The 19,059-nt window shown below is 44.2% G+C and overlaps 1 protein-coding gene across 1 annotated transcript in view; it reads right to left on the reverse strand.

Annotated features, from left to right (window-relative positions):
- LOC124712131 (probable G-protein coupled receptor Mth-like 3) overlaps positions 1-19,059 on the reverse strand; it is a 262,497-nt gene that overhangs the window by 65,109 nt on the left and 178,329 nt on the right. Inside the window, exons 7-8 of the mRNA XM_047242430.1 lie at positions 12,446-12,524; positions 5,011-5,198 (exon numbers count right to left, since the gene is read on the reverse strand). Coding sequence (XP_047098386.1) covers positions 5,011-5,198; positions 12,446-12,524 — 267 coding nt within the window. The remainder of the gene's footprint in view (positions 1-5,010; positions 5,199-12,445; positions 12,525-19,059) is intronic.

Raw genomic sequence — 19,059 nt, forward strand, 5'->3', positions numbered from 1 at the left:
CCATGGCTACGACCTAGCAAGGCGCCAATTGTAACAGTGCATGTATCTTACGAGTCGCATTTGTATAGTCCAGAGAGATGTATCACAAGGATCAGTAAAGTTAAGTATAAAGCAGCTCCGTACTTTTCTTGCTACCATTCAATAGTTATCCTGTTCCAGAATTCACGCCCGTCGGCGTGTGTGTACGCGTGCCTTTCTTTCGGCTACTACCGTGTGGCGTAACAGTCTTGTTACGTCACTACACACACATCCATGCCCGAGGCAGGATTCGAACCTGCGACCGTAGCAGTCGCGCGGTCCGGACTGAGCGCCTAGGATCATATCTGATGTTGGAGTGTATGCGCAGGAAACAGTGGCGTTTTGTAGCTCATGTGTTTCAGGACGGTTTTCTCAACTTACAGATCTGTGTCGTGTGTATTCCCTATGTGCCTATGCTATTAGCGCCAGTTTTGTGTAGCGCCACGTTGTGTGGACCACATTCTGCAATTATCCTTAATTTATGAGCATGAGTGTATTTAACTGTATAAACGCAAAAAATGTACTGGTAGGCCTTTTAGCGTTTTAACTTCATGAGCTAAGTTTGACATTCTGGTGATGAGACTACTCACTCTCCTCTCGAAACGCATTGTTGAGTCGTGGGTAGTATTTTGCATGCACGTCTTAGTAAGGTGATAGTACGATAAATATTCTGTTAAAATGTGCCATCTTTGAAAATGGAATAACTACATTCTTTTTGAAGCCTGCGGGAACTTGGCCTGTGAAATCCATACGTATTATAAATCCAAACTACTGATCCGATTTTAACCAAACTTGGTACACATATCACTTACGGTCTGGAAAGGATACGACGTTGCAGTGCTGCGTTATTCTGAATTAGCGATGCAAAGTTCCACTGATCACGCATGCGTGTCAAATGTACTCAGCTAGTACATATGAGTATACAGGGTGAAAAGTATTTAAACCGACAAACTCTGGGAGGTTGTAGGGGACGTCAAAACAAATAAACAAATATTTTTCCCTAATGTCATTTTTTCCTGGGAGGAGTATTTAAAACGGTAGAGGAAGATTTCTCTGGCGGCAAATTAATTAAATCAACAAACACTTTTCTATTTTTTTTATGACCAAGAGACAACACATTAACACAACCAAATTCCAATTACAGTACATTTTCAAAAATGCCGCCATTGACACGTAAAAAAGGTTACACCGTCGGATCATGTTCTGTCTGACACGAGCAAAAATCACAGGAGTATCCTGAATTGTTCCTGCTGCTGCTACTATCCGGGCAACCAGATCCTCTTCTGATGCAACAGGAGTTGCGAAAACAAGGCTGCGGATCTCTACCCACACACAAAAGTCCAGAGGGGTCATATCTGGGGGTCGAACAGGTCATGGTACAGGACCACCTCTAGCAATCCACGTTTCTGGGAACCATCGGTCCAGGAATCGACGCACACGACGACTGAAGTGTGCCGGCGCCCCGTCATGTTGGAACCACATGCGTTGTGTTGTAGGGAGCGAGACGTCTTCCAGCAATTCTGGCAATGCTCTGGCTAGAAAATTGTAATAGTGCATGCCGTTTAATGGCCTAGGTAGCAGATATGGCCCAATTAAACAGTCCCCAACAACACTGACCCACACACTAACGAAGAACCGCACTTGATGAGCGCTAGTAACTGTGGTATGTGGGTTATCCTCACTCCAAACATGCGAATTGTGCATGTTGAAGACTCCATCACACCCGAACGTTGCTTCATCGGTAAACAACACAGAGGATGGAAATGTAGGATGCATTTCACAGTGTCCCAGGTACCACTGCGAAAACTGTGCTCTGGGTGGATAATCAACTGGTTCCAGGTTGTGGACACACTGTAAGTGAAATGGACGTAACAATTGCTCTCGAACGACTGTTCTTACATTCGTCTGACTCGTCCCCACGTTACGTGCAATTGCACGAGTGCTGATTGAAGACAGCTTCCTCAAATTGCAGCGTTCTTACCGTGCGACGGCGTCCCTGTCCAGGTAATCTGCTAGATGACCCGGTCTCACGCAGCCCGTCCGTTGTGGTGCGCTAAGTAGTACGCACCAAATACACAGTGTACTCACTCCACGTGTATCGCTCCATTAGTAAACAGAGACAACGCGCTACCACACTGGTGGACAGCAGCCAGAGACAACGCGCTACCACACTGGTGGACAGCAATTGCCTACAACTGAAGAGCGTAATACGCCCTCTAAAAACTGAAGCTCGTAATACAGCCTCTAGCAACTAAAGGTCGTAATACGACCTCTAACAACTTGTAATGTCTCTTGCAACTGTCCCCAGACATAAGGATTCGCTGGTTTTTTGTCGCGAGCTAAATTCTAGTCAAGAGAATTTAATTAACTAGCTTAGTGTGTGTTTATAAAGTTACAGTTAATAAGAAAATTCTTCATCGAATTAATAATAATGTGTCATTTCCCAGTTGGATTTGTTTATTGTTATATTGCATTCATATATGTTCATGAGAAAATGCGGCAATCGGAGTATAAAAGAGAAAAATTTGATCGTCAATCACTACTAACAAAGATTAATTTCAGCTGGAGAGGTCATGCAGCAAGACTTAATTAAACATTCTCTATCAGCAAAATTTCATTGTAACCATGCATGAATAAGATATAATCTTTTTTTTAAATTGTCTCAAATAATAAAGTTTTTAATATTCTGACATGCTATCCACATTCGTACTTGAAACCAAATTAGGAAAGATTCAGATCTACTTCCACCTGGAAAAGCCAACGAAACACAAAAAAAAAAAAAAAGAAATTAAAACCAGGATTAGAACCTTTCGGCTTACTCAAGAAGATGGATGAAACTATCCATGTTTTCAAAATTGTTTTCCGATCTGGAGTTATGATATTGTGCAACTACAGTATCGATTAAGACACCTGGGTGTGGAAAGTATAAGACGAATGGATTTTCCCATTCCTCAGATGGAAGATTGGATGGATCAGGTCCATATTTGAGTTCAAATTGAATCTGGAGAAATACGAATAATTGGATGGGTCAGGTCCATTTTTAAGTTCAAAATGAATCTGGAGGAATTTGACTAACCCTTCTCTTCCAGGAATATTTAATAGTTGACCATGCCTTAGACGAATTTCGATTGTTTCATGCCACAATCCTGAGTACCTGTTCCTGAGGTTCCTTCTGGTCTCTCAAATCAGTTACGTCTCCTGTCCGGTACGCCAATGCGACGCCTGTCCTCCGTGCCGTGTCCCATGTTACGGTTCGATCAGTTTCACCGCAGTTCAGCAAGACATCGATGAAGAAAATTTTTCTGAAGATTGTAAAAATTTTCATGTGTAAAGATTTGTTTTGGCTATGAGGCAGATTTTATCTTTCCTACGAATTCTAGAATATCTCTCAAATTTCTAAATTATTCTGTCTTTCCTATCATCTCTTTCAAATTCTAAAGGTGGCAGGGGTAAAATGCAGGGAGCGAAAGGCTGTTTACAATTTGTACAGAAACCAGACGGCAGTTATAAGAGTCGAGGGACATGAAAGGGAAGCAGTGGTTGGGAAGGGAGTGAGACAGGGTTGTAGCCTCTCCCCGATGTTATTCAATCTGTATATTGAGCAAGCAGTAAAGAAAACAAAAGAAAAATTCGGAGTAGGTATTAAAGTCCATGGAGAAGAAATAAAAACTTTGAGGTTCGCCGATGACATTGTAATTCTGTCAGAGACAGCAAAGAACTTGGAAGAGCAGTTGAACGGAATGGACAGTGTCTTGAAAGGAGGGTATAAGATGAACACCAACAAAAGCAAAACGATGATAGTGGAATGTAGTCGATTTAAGTCGGGTGATGCTGAGGGAATTAGATTAGGAAATGAGACACTTAAAGCAGTAAAGGAGTTTTGCTATTTGGGGAGCAAAATAACTGATGATGGTCGAAGTAGAGAGGATGTAAAATGTAGACTGTCAATGGCAAGGAAAGCGTTTCTGAAGAAGAGAAATTTGTTAACATCGAGCTCAGATTTAAGTGTCAGGAAGTCGTTTCTGAAAGTATTTGTATGGAGTGTAGCCATGTATGGAAGTGAAACATGGACGATAACTTGTTTGGACAAGAAGAGAATAGAAGCTTTCGAAATGTGGTGCTACAGAAGAATGGTGAAGATTAGATTGGTAGATCAGATAACTAATGAGGAGGTATTGAATAGAATTGGGGAGAAGAGGAGTTTGTGGCACAACTTGACAAGAAGAAGGAACCGGTTGGTAGGACATGTTATGAGGCACGAAGGGATCTCAAATTTAGTATTGGAGAGCAGCGTGGAGGGTAAAAATCGTAGAGGGAGACCAAGAGATGAATACACTAAGCAGATTCAGAAGGATGTAGGTTGCAGTAGGTACTGGGAGATGAAGCACCTTGCACAGGATAGAGTAGCATGGAGAGCTGCATCAAACCAGTCTCAGGACTGAAGACAACAACAACAACAACAACGTGATACCTAGTTGGGATCTAAGCCTCCAGGTTTTCCAGTGTTTCCCTGTGAAGGCCAGTTCCTGAATATTTAGACCTGAGTAACAACTATATAAGTCCATCTTCCCTGGTTGTGTACGTGGGATGCGGGTATGCCCCAGTACACGTGAAAGCAACAACTAGGTATCTAGGTAACGAAGATCGGTGTTACCTATACCAAATCTCTTTCAAATCTTACTAACTACCTAAAATTTATAGGATCGCATGTTCCACAAATTCTAACAAGTTAGCCAATCCAATAGTTAGCTCGCAAAGTGGATACATATCAAACTGAAGAGCGTAACACGGCCTCCACCGGTTTAAATAATCCTCATAGGAAAAATGACATTAAGGAAAAATATTTGTTTTGATGTCCCGTACAAACTCCAAGAGTTTGTCTGTTTAAATACGTTTCACCCTGTATAAATAATGTTTGGGAAAGAGAGAATTTGTTGAGTAGCAGATGTCTCATTGTGCATCATCAGTAAGAGTGTAGGCGCAGGAGCTGACCTTTGAACCAGCAGGTGCCCTTATTGATGTTGGGCTTGAAGGGCGAGTCTTCGGGCACGGCGGGTGAGAACTCGGCGCCAACGGCGGCCGCGCAGATGGCAGCAGTGCAGCCCCAAGCGTAGGCAGAGTACCACAGGAAGCGGCGGCGGTCGCGCTCTAGCTCCGGGCACTGCGTGGTGCGCATCCCGCTGCAGCCAGAGGAAGCAGTGGCGTGACGCCAACACTGGACACATTACAGTTCTAGAACAAGAAAATACATAGTTCAACTTTTAGGAGTCTCCATTGATAGTCTAATTAGGCTGGTGGTTTTCTTCATGGAGGAATCCAAAAGACAGGTGTGAAATTTAAAATTTTCCCGGCGAACTAAATATTCAAAAATATTCTGGCTTGCAGCCGGTCGTCGTTAGCTTCCATCCACGATATTTCGAGTGGACAACTGCCAGCCATCCTCAGGTGAGCCATCGAAGACGCCTTCCGTTCCGTAATATACAGGTTGTTACAAAAAGGTACGGCCAAACTTCCAGGAAACATTCCTCACACACAAATGAAGAAAATATGTTATGTGGTCATGTGTCCGGAAACGCTTACTTTGAAAAGTCCCCTTTGAAAAATTGTACATGACTGTGCTTAAACTGACACACAATATTTTTTTTTAGCGCAAGGCAATCTGACTTTCAGTAATCCCTACAAGAGAATGGCCCTGACTAAATTAACCTACACGTTTCACAAATCACTTACCTCACAAAAATCTTCGTTACTCGAACTACTGCAATACAGCGAGCGCTACTACTGCCAGCTAAATAAAAGATTCAAACTACGGAAGGCACTAACTACTGATAGGCATAGTTAGCAAATGAAAGATTTTAATAGAGAACAAACAATGTATTTACCTTAAGAGTCATAATATATATAGCAGTTCATGACATCCATTCTTACAAATGTACCGTTTCTGATGGACACACCTCCAGATTATCCATTCTCAAAAATCGGCCACCTCACTTCCCCACATCCACCACTGCTGGCGGCTCGCCTCCAACTGCACAACGCTACGCGCTGTTAACATCCAGCTGCCCAACACTACAATGGCAGACAACAATGCATACTAGCCACAGACTGCACAAAGCACAGCCAGTGATTTTCATACAGAGCGCTACGTGGAGTTACCAGTATAAGAACCTAAACAGCCTACTTACAACTTTCCATGTTAGAGCTCATTTTATTACTTCTCTTCAAATCACATTAATCATGGAATGGAAACACACAGCAACAGAACGTACCAGCGTGACTTCAAACACTTTCTTACAGGAAATGTTGAAAATGTCCTCCGTTAGTGAGGATACATGCATCCACCCTCCGTCGCGTGGAATCCCTGATGCGCTCATGCAGCCCTGGAGAATGGCGTATTGTATCACAGCCGTCCACAATACGAGCACGAAGAGTCTCTACATTTGGTACCGGGTTGCGTAGACAAGAGCTTTCAAATGCCCCCATAAATGAAAGTCAAGAGGGTTGAGGTCAGGAGAGCGTGGAGGCCATGGAATTGGTCCGCCTCTACCAATCCATCGGTCACCGAATCTGTTGTTGAGAAGTGTACGAACACTTCGACTGAAATGTGCAGGAGCTCCATCGTGCATGAACCACATGTTGTGTCGTACTTGTAAAGGCACATGTTCTAGCAGCACAGGTAGAGTATCCCGCATGAGATCATAATAACGTGCTCCGTTGAACGTAGGTGGAAGAACATGGGGCCCAATCAAGACATCACCAACAATGCCTGCCCAAACGTTCACAGAAAACCTGTGTTGATGACGTGATTGCACAATTGCGTGCGGATTCTCTTCAGCCCGCACATGTTGATTGCGAAAATTTACAATTTGATCACGTTGGAATGAAGCCTCATCCGTAAAGAGAACATTTGCACTGAAATGAGGATTGACACATTGTTGGATGAACCATTCGCAGAAGTGTACCCGTGGAGGTCAAACAGCTGCTGGTAGTGCCTGCACACGCTGTACATGGTACGGAAACAACTGGTTCTCCCGTAGCACTCTCCATACAGTGGCGTGGTCAACGTTCCCTTGTACAGCAGCAACTTCTCTGACGCTGACATTAGGGTTATCGTCAACTGCACGAAGAATTGCCTCGTCCATTGCAGGTGTCCTCGTCGTTCTAGATCTTCCCCAGTCGCGAGTCATAGGCTGGATGTTCCGTGCTCTCTAAGATGCCGATCAATTGCTTCGAACGTCTTCCTGTCGAGACACCTTCGTTCTGGAAATCTGTCTCGATACAAACGTACCGCGCCACGGCTGTTGCCCCGTGCTAATCCATACATCAAATGGGCATCTCCCAACTCCGCATTTGTAAACATTGCACTGACTGCAAAACCACGTTCGTGATGAACACTAACCTGTTGATGCTACGTACTGATGTGCTTGATGCTAGTACTGTAAGGCAATGAGTCACATGTCAACACAAGCACCGAAGTCAACATTACCTTCCTTCAATTGGGCCAACTGGCGGAGAATCGAGGAAGTAAAGTACATACAGACGAAACTAAAATGAGCTCTAACATGGAAATTAAGCGTTTCCGGACACATGTCGACATAACATCTTTTCTTTATTTGTGTGTGACGAATGTTTCCTGAAAGTTTGACCGTACCTTTTTGTAACACCGTGTATAGCGTGCAGCGGGTATTCCGCGCATGCGTCAAAATCATATGGAGAGACGAACGACACCGCGCGCCAACAGCGCCGCCGCTGGTGGAACTGCAGAACTCAGCTGTGTTCGGCGTTGTCAATTGCCGCGGCCATCGGTGTACTCCGACGTCTTCGTCTGGAGCAGATCTTAGAGATGACGGGGCTCCACGCATTATCTAGCTGGTAGCCTTTGTCACGGTTGATAAGATTGTCTGTCATGCGAATTTCTACTGATTCTTTTATGGCGGAGTCCCAAAAGGATGTTGCTGTGGTCAAAATTGTTTTCTTGTCATACTCCATTGAGTGCCCAGTGGAAATGCAGTGCTCAGCAATTGCAGACTTGCTAGGTTGCAAAAGGCTAGTACAGCGTTGATGTTCAGTGCAACGTTCTTCTGCTGTTCGCAATGTTTGTCCTATATGGTGGTGGTGGTGGTTAGTGTTTAACGTCCCGTCGACAACGAGGTCATTAGAGACGGAGCGCAAGCTCGGGTTAGGGAAGGATTGGGAAGGAAATCGGCCGTGCCCTTTCAAAGGAACCATCATGGCATTTGCCTGAAACGATTTAGGGAAATCATGGAAAACCTAAATCAGTATGGCCGGAGACGGGATTGAACCGTCGTCCTCCCGAATGCGAGTCCAGTGTGCTAACCACTGCGCCACCTCGCTCCGTGTTTGTCCTATATATGACAAGCCACACTGACAAGGTATTTTATAAATTCCCGCCATCCGCAATGCCAGATCGTCTTTCACTGATCCCAGCAGGTCTGAAATCTTCGATGGTGGACGGAAAATTACTTTCACTTCGAAACCTTGGAGGATTCTTACAATTTTGAAAGAAATGTTGCCAACAAAGGGAAGAAAAGCTAAAGATTTAGCAGACGTGCTCTCTTCTTTCTCCACTCCCTGTTTCTTTGGCTTAGTTGCAAGTGCCTTGCTAATTTGCCGGGTAGAATATCCATTCTCTTTGAAAACCCCCTTGAGATGGGCCAGCTCTTCAGGCAGACTATCTGTATCTGACACTACTTGAGCTCTGTGTACAAGTGTTTTAAGTACACTCATTGTTTGCGATGGGTGATGGCAGCTGGACGAATTTAAATACAAATCAGTGTATGTGGACTTTCGATAAACCGAATGCGCCAGAGAGCCATCACTCTTCCGTCTAACTAGCACATTCAAGAAAGGAAGGCAACCATTTTCCTCTCAAATGGTTCAAATGGCTCTGAGCAGTATGGGACTTAACTTCTGAGGTCATCAGTCCCCTAGAACTTAGAACTACTTAAACCTAACTAACCTAAGGACATCACACACATCCACGCCCGAGGCAGGATTCGAACCTGCGACCGTAGTGCATTTTCCTCTAATTCCATGGTAAACCGAATGTTCTCATGAATGGAGTTGAGGTGATCTAATAACTCCATTAATTTTTCTTCTCCGTGTGGCCACACTACGAAATCAGCAGCCCTCAAACCAACTGTTTTTTGGAGGTACGTGGGTGACCCTTTCTGCTCCAGAGGAAGACGTCAGAGAACTCCGATGGCCGCGGCAATTGACAACGCCGAAGACAGGTGAGTTCTGCAGTTCCACCAGCGGGTGCGCTGCTGGCGTGCGGTGTGGTTCGTCTCTCCATATGATTTTGACGCATGCGCGGAATACCCGCTGCACGCTATATATTACGGAACGGAGGGCGTCTTCGTCAGTACCCGCTGGCCACACCAGCTCGCTGAACCGAATGCGCCAGAGAGCAGAACTGTGCTGAGGAGACACCCAACAAGACAACCTACGTGTGAAGACGCATTACATCGGCATGCATGGGAGGCAAAGCAATAACTGCTGCGAACCCCATCACACATCGGAGGACAACTTATCTCCGTGCAGATCCACGCGAGTCTTCGTCAGTCTTCGATGGCTCACCTGAGGATGGCTGGCAGTTGTCCAGTCGAAATGTCGTGGATGGAAGCTAACGACGACCGGCTGCAAGCCCGAAATCTTTTCAAAAGGCAGGTGTTAGACCTTGTAAACTTATGGGGTGGTGCATATATATCGACGACACATTAGACATGGTGAGAAACAGCTGTGTGTTTTCCCAAGACATCCTAACAGTCTCCACTTCGACATTAAAAAGCTGGAGGTAGAGGCAGAAGAGGACCAATAGCTAGACTTTCTAGATGTGCTGGGTACGAGAAATGCTGAAAACATGGGTCGCAGGGTGTTTAGAAAACCGATACACACCGACCGATATCTGCTCAAACTTTCAGATCATCACTTAAGTCAGCAAAGAGGAAAGATTAATACGTTCGTAACACGTACAAGACGAATTTCTAACATAATTAATCTAACAGTATTCGCTCTAGAACTCACAAAATCAATGTCCCTCTGAACTACCGTAAAAGGCGTTTCAGTTGCATTAGTGAATATATGATCTGTTTCCACACATGGGACATGTTTATAATGTTACGATATATCGCAGCATCTTTGACACTCAAATGTTTGTAAGCACTTTGTATGTATCAAAACATGTGGGTGCATGTTAGAAATCTTTTCTGTGACAAATATAAAGTGTTCAGTGAGAAAAATTTACGTGTGCAACGATAAGAATGCAGTGGGAATGCATTCACACCTGTTCGACGAAAACTATGAACACAAACACTCCAAACCGACATTTCACGTAAGTCACATCCTGTGCAAGTCTGTAACGCAACCATCTGTGTGGCGTGCTTACAATTATGTATTATTTATATTTTAGGACAATTAACCTGTAAAAAAACGCACCACATGTTCTAATGAAAGCATCAAAACCGTCTTAAGATGAATCGTAATGATTCGAAACCGGTAACAGTACGTTTTGAATAATGGAAATGAAAATAAATTTGTGGCTGCTTGCTGTCTCAACACTATCAAACCATGATAATGCTCATAAAACAGAGAGAGAGAGAGAGAGAGAGAGAGAGCTACATCCCATCCAATTCCAAGGCTAGTGGGCAGGTCAATTTCGGAGTCCGTAATATCGTTCAAATGTTCGAGAGCGATATGAAATAAAATTAGTCTATTGAAGGAACATGACAGGTATGTTAGGAGGATTTTGATAAAGTGTGTTGCACTCATACAGGTAACGGCACAGGAAAGCTGCTGTGGCCAATACAGGGGAATTTTTCAAATTTTTTGAGTCCTCATCAAGTATGCGTACCAGAAGACATAGAACGAATTCAGAAAAGTGCAGGTAGGATCTTAACAGGGCAGCGTAACCGACACTGGAGTATACCGGAAATATTCAGGGTGTTGAATAGGAAGTTCTGGAAAAACGCGACATTGGCTCTCGAAATCCGACTTGATAAATCTAGAGGCCCGATATTATAGGAAGACGGCACAACATAACCTGTGTCACTGTCTCGTGAAGGGTTAATGAGAATACGATGATGGATTAGGGGGCATTTGTGGTGTGCAGCCAGTCACTTGTTGTGTTTGGAAAGAACTACATTTCGGTCTTGGTGGAGTCGCCAGTGATTGTTGAAATCGAGTTTCAGAATGTTTTACTGTCAGGCGCAATTACACACAATTTCAACAGGAAATTACCGGTTTCGTCCGTCAGCGACGACGTTCAGGTAATGAGAAGAAAGCAGGAGCTCAAGCAAACCACGTTGTCAGATACTATTCACATGTCGAACCATTCAACAATTACATACTTACAGAAACACATTATACCTCCACATTTTTGTCTAGGACGTACTGTCCGAGACATAAATTAACAATATTTCCAGTCCACTCATTCAGACCGAGGTGTTCGGCAGGTTTTTCTTGGTTGTAAGGCAAACGACAGAATTGGAAATTTTCTCCCATAAATTCCCACTGGGGAACCCCTGGACCCGATACCAGTTCTCATGTAGTCTGTCTAGATGGGCAGTTTACAACTCTGCAATGAATCCGTCTCTCGAACAGCCTGCCTTGTGCATCAGAGCAAGTAATGAGGAGCTGAAAAGCACGATGGGTTACAGAGCCAAACAGTTACATATTTTCATATTTTTGGCTAGGTCCGTGTTGTCACTGGTACACATTAAATGTGGATTCGAGCTCATGGTTCCGACCAAGGAAAATGACTCAAATGGATGTCCATTCCCATACCTACCCAAACATTTCGAAGTAGGTAGCCTTTATTCCATTCTCATTTATTTGCGATCTGGCTGAGAAGAACCAAGCTGTACGGTGCCTCAGGATACCAAGCAACCTCTCTTGCTTATTAGGGCAAAAGAGAAAATTTAAAAACAAGTTCTTTGTCAGTATCGAGAAAGAAAATTCGTATTGTAACTGTTAAAACATTAGCTAAGTACAGAAAAATCAGTGATCATCCCGATAATGGTAGATGCTGTACACAATTAGGTGATAAAATTGACCCCTGGTACCTAGAAGACCTGCTCCACACACATCCTCTGTGCCCAGGCGGTAGAACAGAGAGAGAGAGAGAGAGAGAGAGAGAGAGAGAGAGAGAGAGAGAGAGAAATAAAACCAAGGGTACTAAGCTTTATGTGTACAATCGCCCACTAGAAGACATTTCATACCACTATAATTATTTTCATAGGTGGAAGGTAGTTAGACACATACGGTAAGTTTCATTTCACTCGTTAAGCTTAATTAAGAGTAGTACCATTACTGTTTCCTTCACAGCAAGATTATAGTGTAGTAAACGAAACTCAACCAAATTTTCTAAAAGTTCTGAGTGTTGGAGACTGGAGGTAAAGTTACTCACGTGAAGGTGCAGGACATGTCGATACACATGACGTTCAGCCAGAAGAAGGCTGCCAGGAACGTGAACTGTACGACGAACGCTGCAACAGACGATCACAAGAAGTTAAGATTTCGTCTTGGTGGCACGCTAAAGTAAATCGTAGTGACAAGAATGACAAAGATCAGGTGGAAAATGCTACAGAATATTTTCTCGGTGAATTTTTATAAGTGCAAGAGATTCATGCAGTCTTCTGTATGCTAACTGCCCTCAACCAGCTACCAGTTGCTCATAAAAACAAATGCTATCTTTTGGTCCTGACATACCGAATACTACGTCCTTGAACTTTAAGCTTTGATCTGTGCGCACACAAACACACACACACACACACACACACACACACACACACACACACACACAGAGAGAGAGAGAGAGAGAGAGAGAGAGAGAGAGAGAGAGAGAGAGAGAGAAATACATTTCAAGAAACCGGCTAGGCACATGTATACAATCTGTTAGCACTTGTTCATCTATACGCAACGTTACCTGCACTTGTAATGTTCCGTAAGTTTAGGTGGTGCACCACATTGGATTATTGTTTGAATTGTTGTAAAGCCATGATTAATTGGTTTTACTTCAATAAATGAATAAACAAATGCATTATAATTTATACATATTTTAGGCGCTGCCCGCTGTCGTTGACAATCCTGGATGACATTAATATATTTATTATGTGGTCTGGAAATGTGCTTGTCTTGTGATGGTTTTGAGCATATGATCGCTTGTGAAACATGTTTCTAGTATAGTTATCACACCTGCAGGACATAAATGAAGCGGTGTGCAGTTCGCCCGTAAGACCAAGTAAATTAGCAATGGTAATTCTGGGAGGTACATGTGGTCAACCAGTCTTACAAACGACTCCGTATTCTGGGCACCGCAGCTGTGGTAGTACATTATTTAGCAAGAATTTAGCAGTGTTAGTAGACATGTATATTGTTGCTCTCGTGTGCAAGAAGCAATCCAGGAAGCAAACAGAAGGAAAACTTACAGTTGTAGCGACTGGTTGGCCCTGCTCAAAATGCAGATGAATGTTTTCCCCCTCCTGAAAACGTTTCCAAAGGGGTGAAACGACGCTGTCGCCAATAGTAAATTGCCAGCCATTTTATTTGCGAACGGCTTCTAATCTGCCAACAACCGCTTCTCGTGCAGTGTCGTCATTCCGGCGGCAGGAATCATTTGCACCAACAGCACACACAACAACATTAAGAGACCTTGTATTGGCTTATAATGTATGCCTCTTCTTACCAAATTTTCCCACCGTAGTTTAGCCAGCGTCATGTTCCCATGACGTAGTGTATTCTCCTGGATCTCAAAGATCCCTTAACGTGTGGACTATCGGCTCGAAAGCATCCGGACACTACTGTGTAATGTTGAATGGACTACTAGATTTCACGAGAGGCAGAAACCGCCAGTGTAAAACAGAAGCAGTATCACCAAAGTGGGTCCGTCAGGAGGGCTGACTTCAAACTTGGACTAGTCACTGGATGTTACCGGAGTAACACATCCAACAGGAACATTTAAACCTCTCTTCATCTGCCCAGGTCGACTGTTGGTGATGAGACATCCAAAAGTTGATGGCACATTAGGTCATGCCGTATATCGGAAACCAACACACACAGGTCTATATCTCCATGCCAGTAACTGCCATCATCCTTCACAGACCATAGGTGTCCTTAACACCTTAGTGCATAGGGCGCACTGTGTATCCGATAAAGATAATTTGCAAGAAGAGCTCACACACCTCAAGAGCATTTTTAAATCGAATGGATTTTCTCCGCAACAAACTCGTACAGCTTTCAATGCAAAACCTAGATTGCTGGTATGTGATGGGAAAGAAGATGGTAATTCCTTCCTAGCTAGTGCGTTTTTGCCCCATGTGGGTGCTCTTTCCTCGAAGATAGGCCATATTGTTGAGAAACACTGTGTTAGGTGATATACCCCCCGCCCCCCCCCCCCCCCCCCCCCCCCACGGAGATTGCATCTTTATTCGGTTCTGTGAAGGACGATTTATAGCTTTGCAAAGCGGGTGGGTATCAGATTCCTTGCCGAAATTGTGAGAAGTCGTATACAGGTCGAACAACACGCACTGTTCATGAGTGATGTGTGGAGCATCGAAGATACACACGCTTATTACAGCCAGACAAGTCAGCTGTGGCCGAACACTGCATTGATACAGGGCATTCCATGAATTACAGGGATGTGATGATTTTAACATAAATCTCTTCCTTTTGGGAATCTGTTTTCAGGGAAGCTATAGAGATTAGATTAACTAATAATTTATAAATAGAGATAATGGTTTTAATTTGGACAAAGCATGGAATCCAGCTCTTGGGGTAATTAAACTGCAGAGAAGTCGTCACGGTGTCACCGCCGCCGATCAAACATCGATAAGCGAATAGAATGTCTGTATGCCTTCGCCACAGGCATCGCATGTGTAAAAGCGTATTTCTTTGCCGCCGACCAGCATCTGCGACCCGCACGCGCAGTACCGCTACGGTGGAGCATATAAGGCCGCGCTTGGCATCTTGTCGTCAGTCTTGTGACTCACTCTGAGGATGACCGGACGATACGCGGCTGAAATATCAGTGGAGAAAATTTTATTTGCGCGGCTGCATGCCCGAAATTTAATGGACTATTCATTACGCGACGACAAATTGAAAATGCACTCACTGAAAGCGTCCCCAACAGAGTTCAAGCAGTCGTAAAGGCGAAGGGGGGACACAACCCATATTATTGTCCACTAATAGGTGTCCGGATGCTTTTGATCAAGCAGCTTATAGTCGACGATGTTTGAATATCACAGCCGGTTATGATTCACGTTCCAGAGAGTTATTTAAACTGGTCTGTCATGCATCTTCAGGCAAGGCGACGAACACTGTCGTGTGCTTCTCACGTTGCCCAATTTATTGATGCACTGTATGCTGCTCTGGGCAGGTGCCAAGATCGCAGTAGCGCGACAGTCAACACTACTCGCCCTACGTCAGCAGGAAATGAAGAATTCCATGTTTTTTCCAAGTAATAGGGCTTATCGCATAGGATCACCTTTTCCGCCATGTGTACATTTAATCGTTATTCTCGTGTATTTTTCCTTTATTTATCGAAATCAGAGAAATTAGAAATGAAAAGGTAATATCCGTAGTACCACAGGGAAGTGTGATAGGACCGTTGCTGTTTACAATATATATAAACGAACTAGTAGAAAGCGTCGGATGACCTTTAAGGCTATTCGCAAATGATGCAGTAGTCTATACCAAAGTAGCAACGCCATAAGATAGTAAGAATTTGCAGAACGACCTGCAGAGAATTGATAAATGGTGCACACTCTGGCAGTTGACCCTGAAAATAAATAAATTTAACGTTTTGCGCATACCTAGGAAATGAAATCAACTTCTGTACAGTTACACTATTGATGACAAACAGTTGGAGACAGTAAGATACACTACTGGCCATTAAAATTGCTACACCACGAAGATGACGTGCTACAGACGCGAAATTAACCTACAGGAAGAAGATGCTGTGACATGCAAATGATTAGCTTTTCAGAGCATTCACACAAGGTTGGCGCCGGTGTCGACACCTACAACGTGCTCACATGAGTAAAGTTTCCAACCGATTTCTCATACACAAATAGTAGGTGACCGGCGTTGCCTGGTGAAACGTTGTTGTGATGCCTCGTGTAAGGAGGAGAAATGCGTACCATCACGTTTCCGACTTTGTAAAGGTCGGATTGTAGCCTGTCACGATTGCGGTTTATCGTATCATGACATTGCTGCTCGCGTTGGTCGAGGTCCAATGACTGTGAAATGCAGAATATGAAATCGGTGGGCTCAGGAGGGTAATACGGAAGGCCGTGCTGGATCCCAACGGCCTCGTAACACTAGCATGGCTGTAACGGATCGTGCAGCAACGTCTCGATCTCTGAGTCAACAGATGGGGACGTTCGCAAGACAACAACCATCTGCACTAACAGTTCCACGTCTGCAGCAGCATGGACTATCAACTCGGAGACCATGGCTGCGGTTACCCTTGATGCTGCATCACAGACAGGAGCTCCTGCGATGGTGTACTCAACGACGAACCTGGGTGCACGCACGAACGGCAAAACGTCATTTTTTCGGATGAATCAATGTTCTGTTCAAAGCATCATGATGGTCGCATCCGTGTTTGGCGAGGTCGCGGTGAACGCACATTGAAAGCGTGTATTCGTCATCGCCATACTGGCGTATCACCTGGCGTGATGGTATGGGGTGCCACTGGCTACACCTCTCGGTCACCTCTTGTTCGCATTGACGGTACTTTGAGCAGTGGACGTTACATTTCAGATGTGTTACGACCCGTGGGTCTACCCTTCATTCGATCCCTGCGAAACCCTACATTTCAGCAGGATAATGCACGACCGCATGTTGCGGGTCCTGTACGGGCCTTTCCGAATACAGAAAATGTTCGACTGCTGCCCTGGCCAGCACATTCCCCAGATCTCTCACCAATTGAAAATGTCTGGTCAGTGGTGTCCAAGCAACTGGCTCGTCACTATACGCCAGTCACTATTCTTGCTGAACTGTGGTATGGCGTTGAAGCTACATGGGCAGCTGTACCTGTACACGCCATCCAAGTTCTGTTTGACTCAATGCCCAGGCGTATCAAGGCTGTGGTAGTTCTAGGTACTGATTTCTCAGGATCTGTGCACCCAAATTGCGTGTAAATGTAATCAAATGTCAGTTCCAGTATAATATATTTGTCCAACGAATACGCGTTTATCATTTGCATTTCTTCGTAGTGTAGCAATTTTAATGGCCAGTAGTGCATCCAGAGCGATCTTAAGTGGAATGACTACATAAAACAGATAGTGGGAAAAGCAGGTACCAGAGTCAGATTCATCGGAAGAATGTTACGAAAGTGTAACTCAACCACGAAGGAAGTGATTTATAAGGAGCTTGTTCACCCGATTCTTGAGTATTGTCCATCTGTCTGGGATTCCTTTCAGGCAGGACTCATAGAGGAGATAGAGAAGATCGAACGAAGATCGTCATGGGATCGTTTAGCTGGCGAGAGAGCGTTACGGAGATGCTAAACAAACTGCACTGGCAGACGTTACAAGAGAGGCGTTGTGCGTCACGGAGAGATTTACTATTGAAATTTCGGGATAGCAGTTTTCAGGAGGAGTCGGAAAACATATTGCTTCCCACCACATACATCTCGCGTATTGACCACGAGGAGAAAATTCGAGATGTTAGAGCCATACAGAGGCTTACTGACAATCATTCTTCCCACGCACTATTCGCGAGTGGAACAGGGTTGGAGGGATCAGATAGAGGAATCGAAAGTGCCCTACGCCATACACTATTAGGTGGCTTGCGGAGTATGATGTAGACATAGATGTAGATGTAACATTTGACATTGGCATTTCCGATCCAGCGTCCTTAATTAATTTTGTAGTCTACTATTGTTAAAGTTCTTCTTTTCTTCACCACGGAAACGCCCGGCCACTATTGTGGGAATGACTTTCGGACCTTGTTCAAAAATTACCTGCTGTTTTATGTTACCCATTTATGATAACTTCCTTAGGATATCTAAATATCCAGAGGCAGAATTACTCTGATTTCTAAATTAATCATCAGACATGCTGTTATGGAACCAGAAATGATATTGTCTTCAATTCGAAGACTGGTTTTATGCAGCTGTCCACGCTACTCTCCCTGTGCAAGCCCCAGCATCTCTATAGCCATCTGCACCTGCTTACTGTTGTCAAACCTTCATCTCCTCCTATAATTCCCCTCCCCCTCTCCCATACACAGCTCCCTCCATTAGGAAACGGTATCACAAATTTCTTTCCTCCACAATTCTGTCCAGCAGCTAATCATTAGTAGTACGAGATACCCATTTAATCTTCAGCATTCTTCTGTAGCACCACATTTTAAAAGCTTCCACTCCGCTCTTGTTGAACTGCTTGTCGTTCACTTCCACACGAGGATACACTCCAGCAAATATCTTCAGGAAGGACCTCCTGACACCTACAGTTACGAGAGCCATCCAGAAAATAAAGAACATTTCTCCAAAGCAAGATGTTCTTTAATAATACTACAGAAACTCAATATACACGTTTTGACATATACTTTGACTACTTTTCTGCGTAGTCCCCCTTTTACATTGAGACATACGTTGTACCTTGTCACGAGTTTGTGTATACCGTGTGGCTGCCTTGCTATCGAATTAAGTCACGACAGCATCCTTCAGGTCATTTGCGAAGCGTATACCAGCAAGCTGCTCATTCAGTTTTGGAAACAGGAAACAGCCCAACGGTGCCAGGTCCGGAGTGCAAGGAGAATGCACGAAGATGTCCCACCGGAATTTCTCATGCGGCGAGGCGTGTGTCTGCTGGGCAGTTTGCGAACGTGTATTGTTGAGCAACAATAATTCCACGCGAGAGCTTGCCTCTTTGGCAGTTCTGCATCGCCTGGCTAAAACGTTCAAGGATAGCACTGTATGTGTCGCTATTGATCGTTTTGTTGCCTGGCATGAAATGGACGAGAGAGACGTCTTCACAATCGCAGAATACAAAAACCATCACTTTCTGGTTTTAT

Source organism: Schistocerca piceifrons, chromosome 8 (genome assembly GCF_021461385.2).
Source record: "Schistocerca piceifrons isolate TAMUIC-IGC-003096 chromosome 8, iqSchPice1.1, whole genome shotgun sequence".
In the NCBI taxonomy this organism is placed as follows: Eukaryota; Metazoa; Arthropoda; class Insecta; order Orthoptera; family Acrididae; genus Schistocerca; species Schistocerca piceifrons.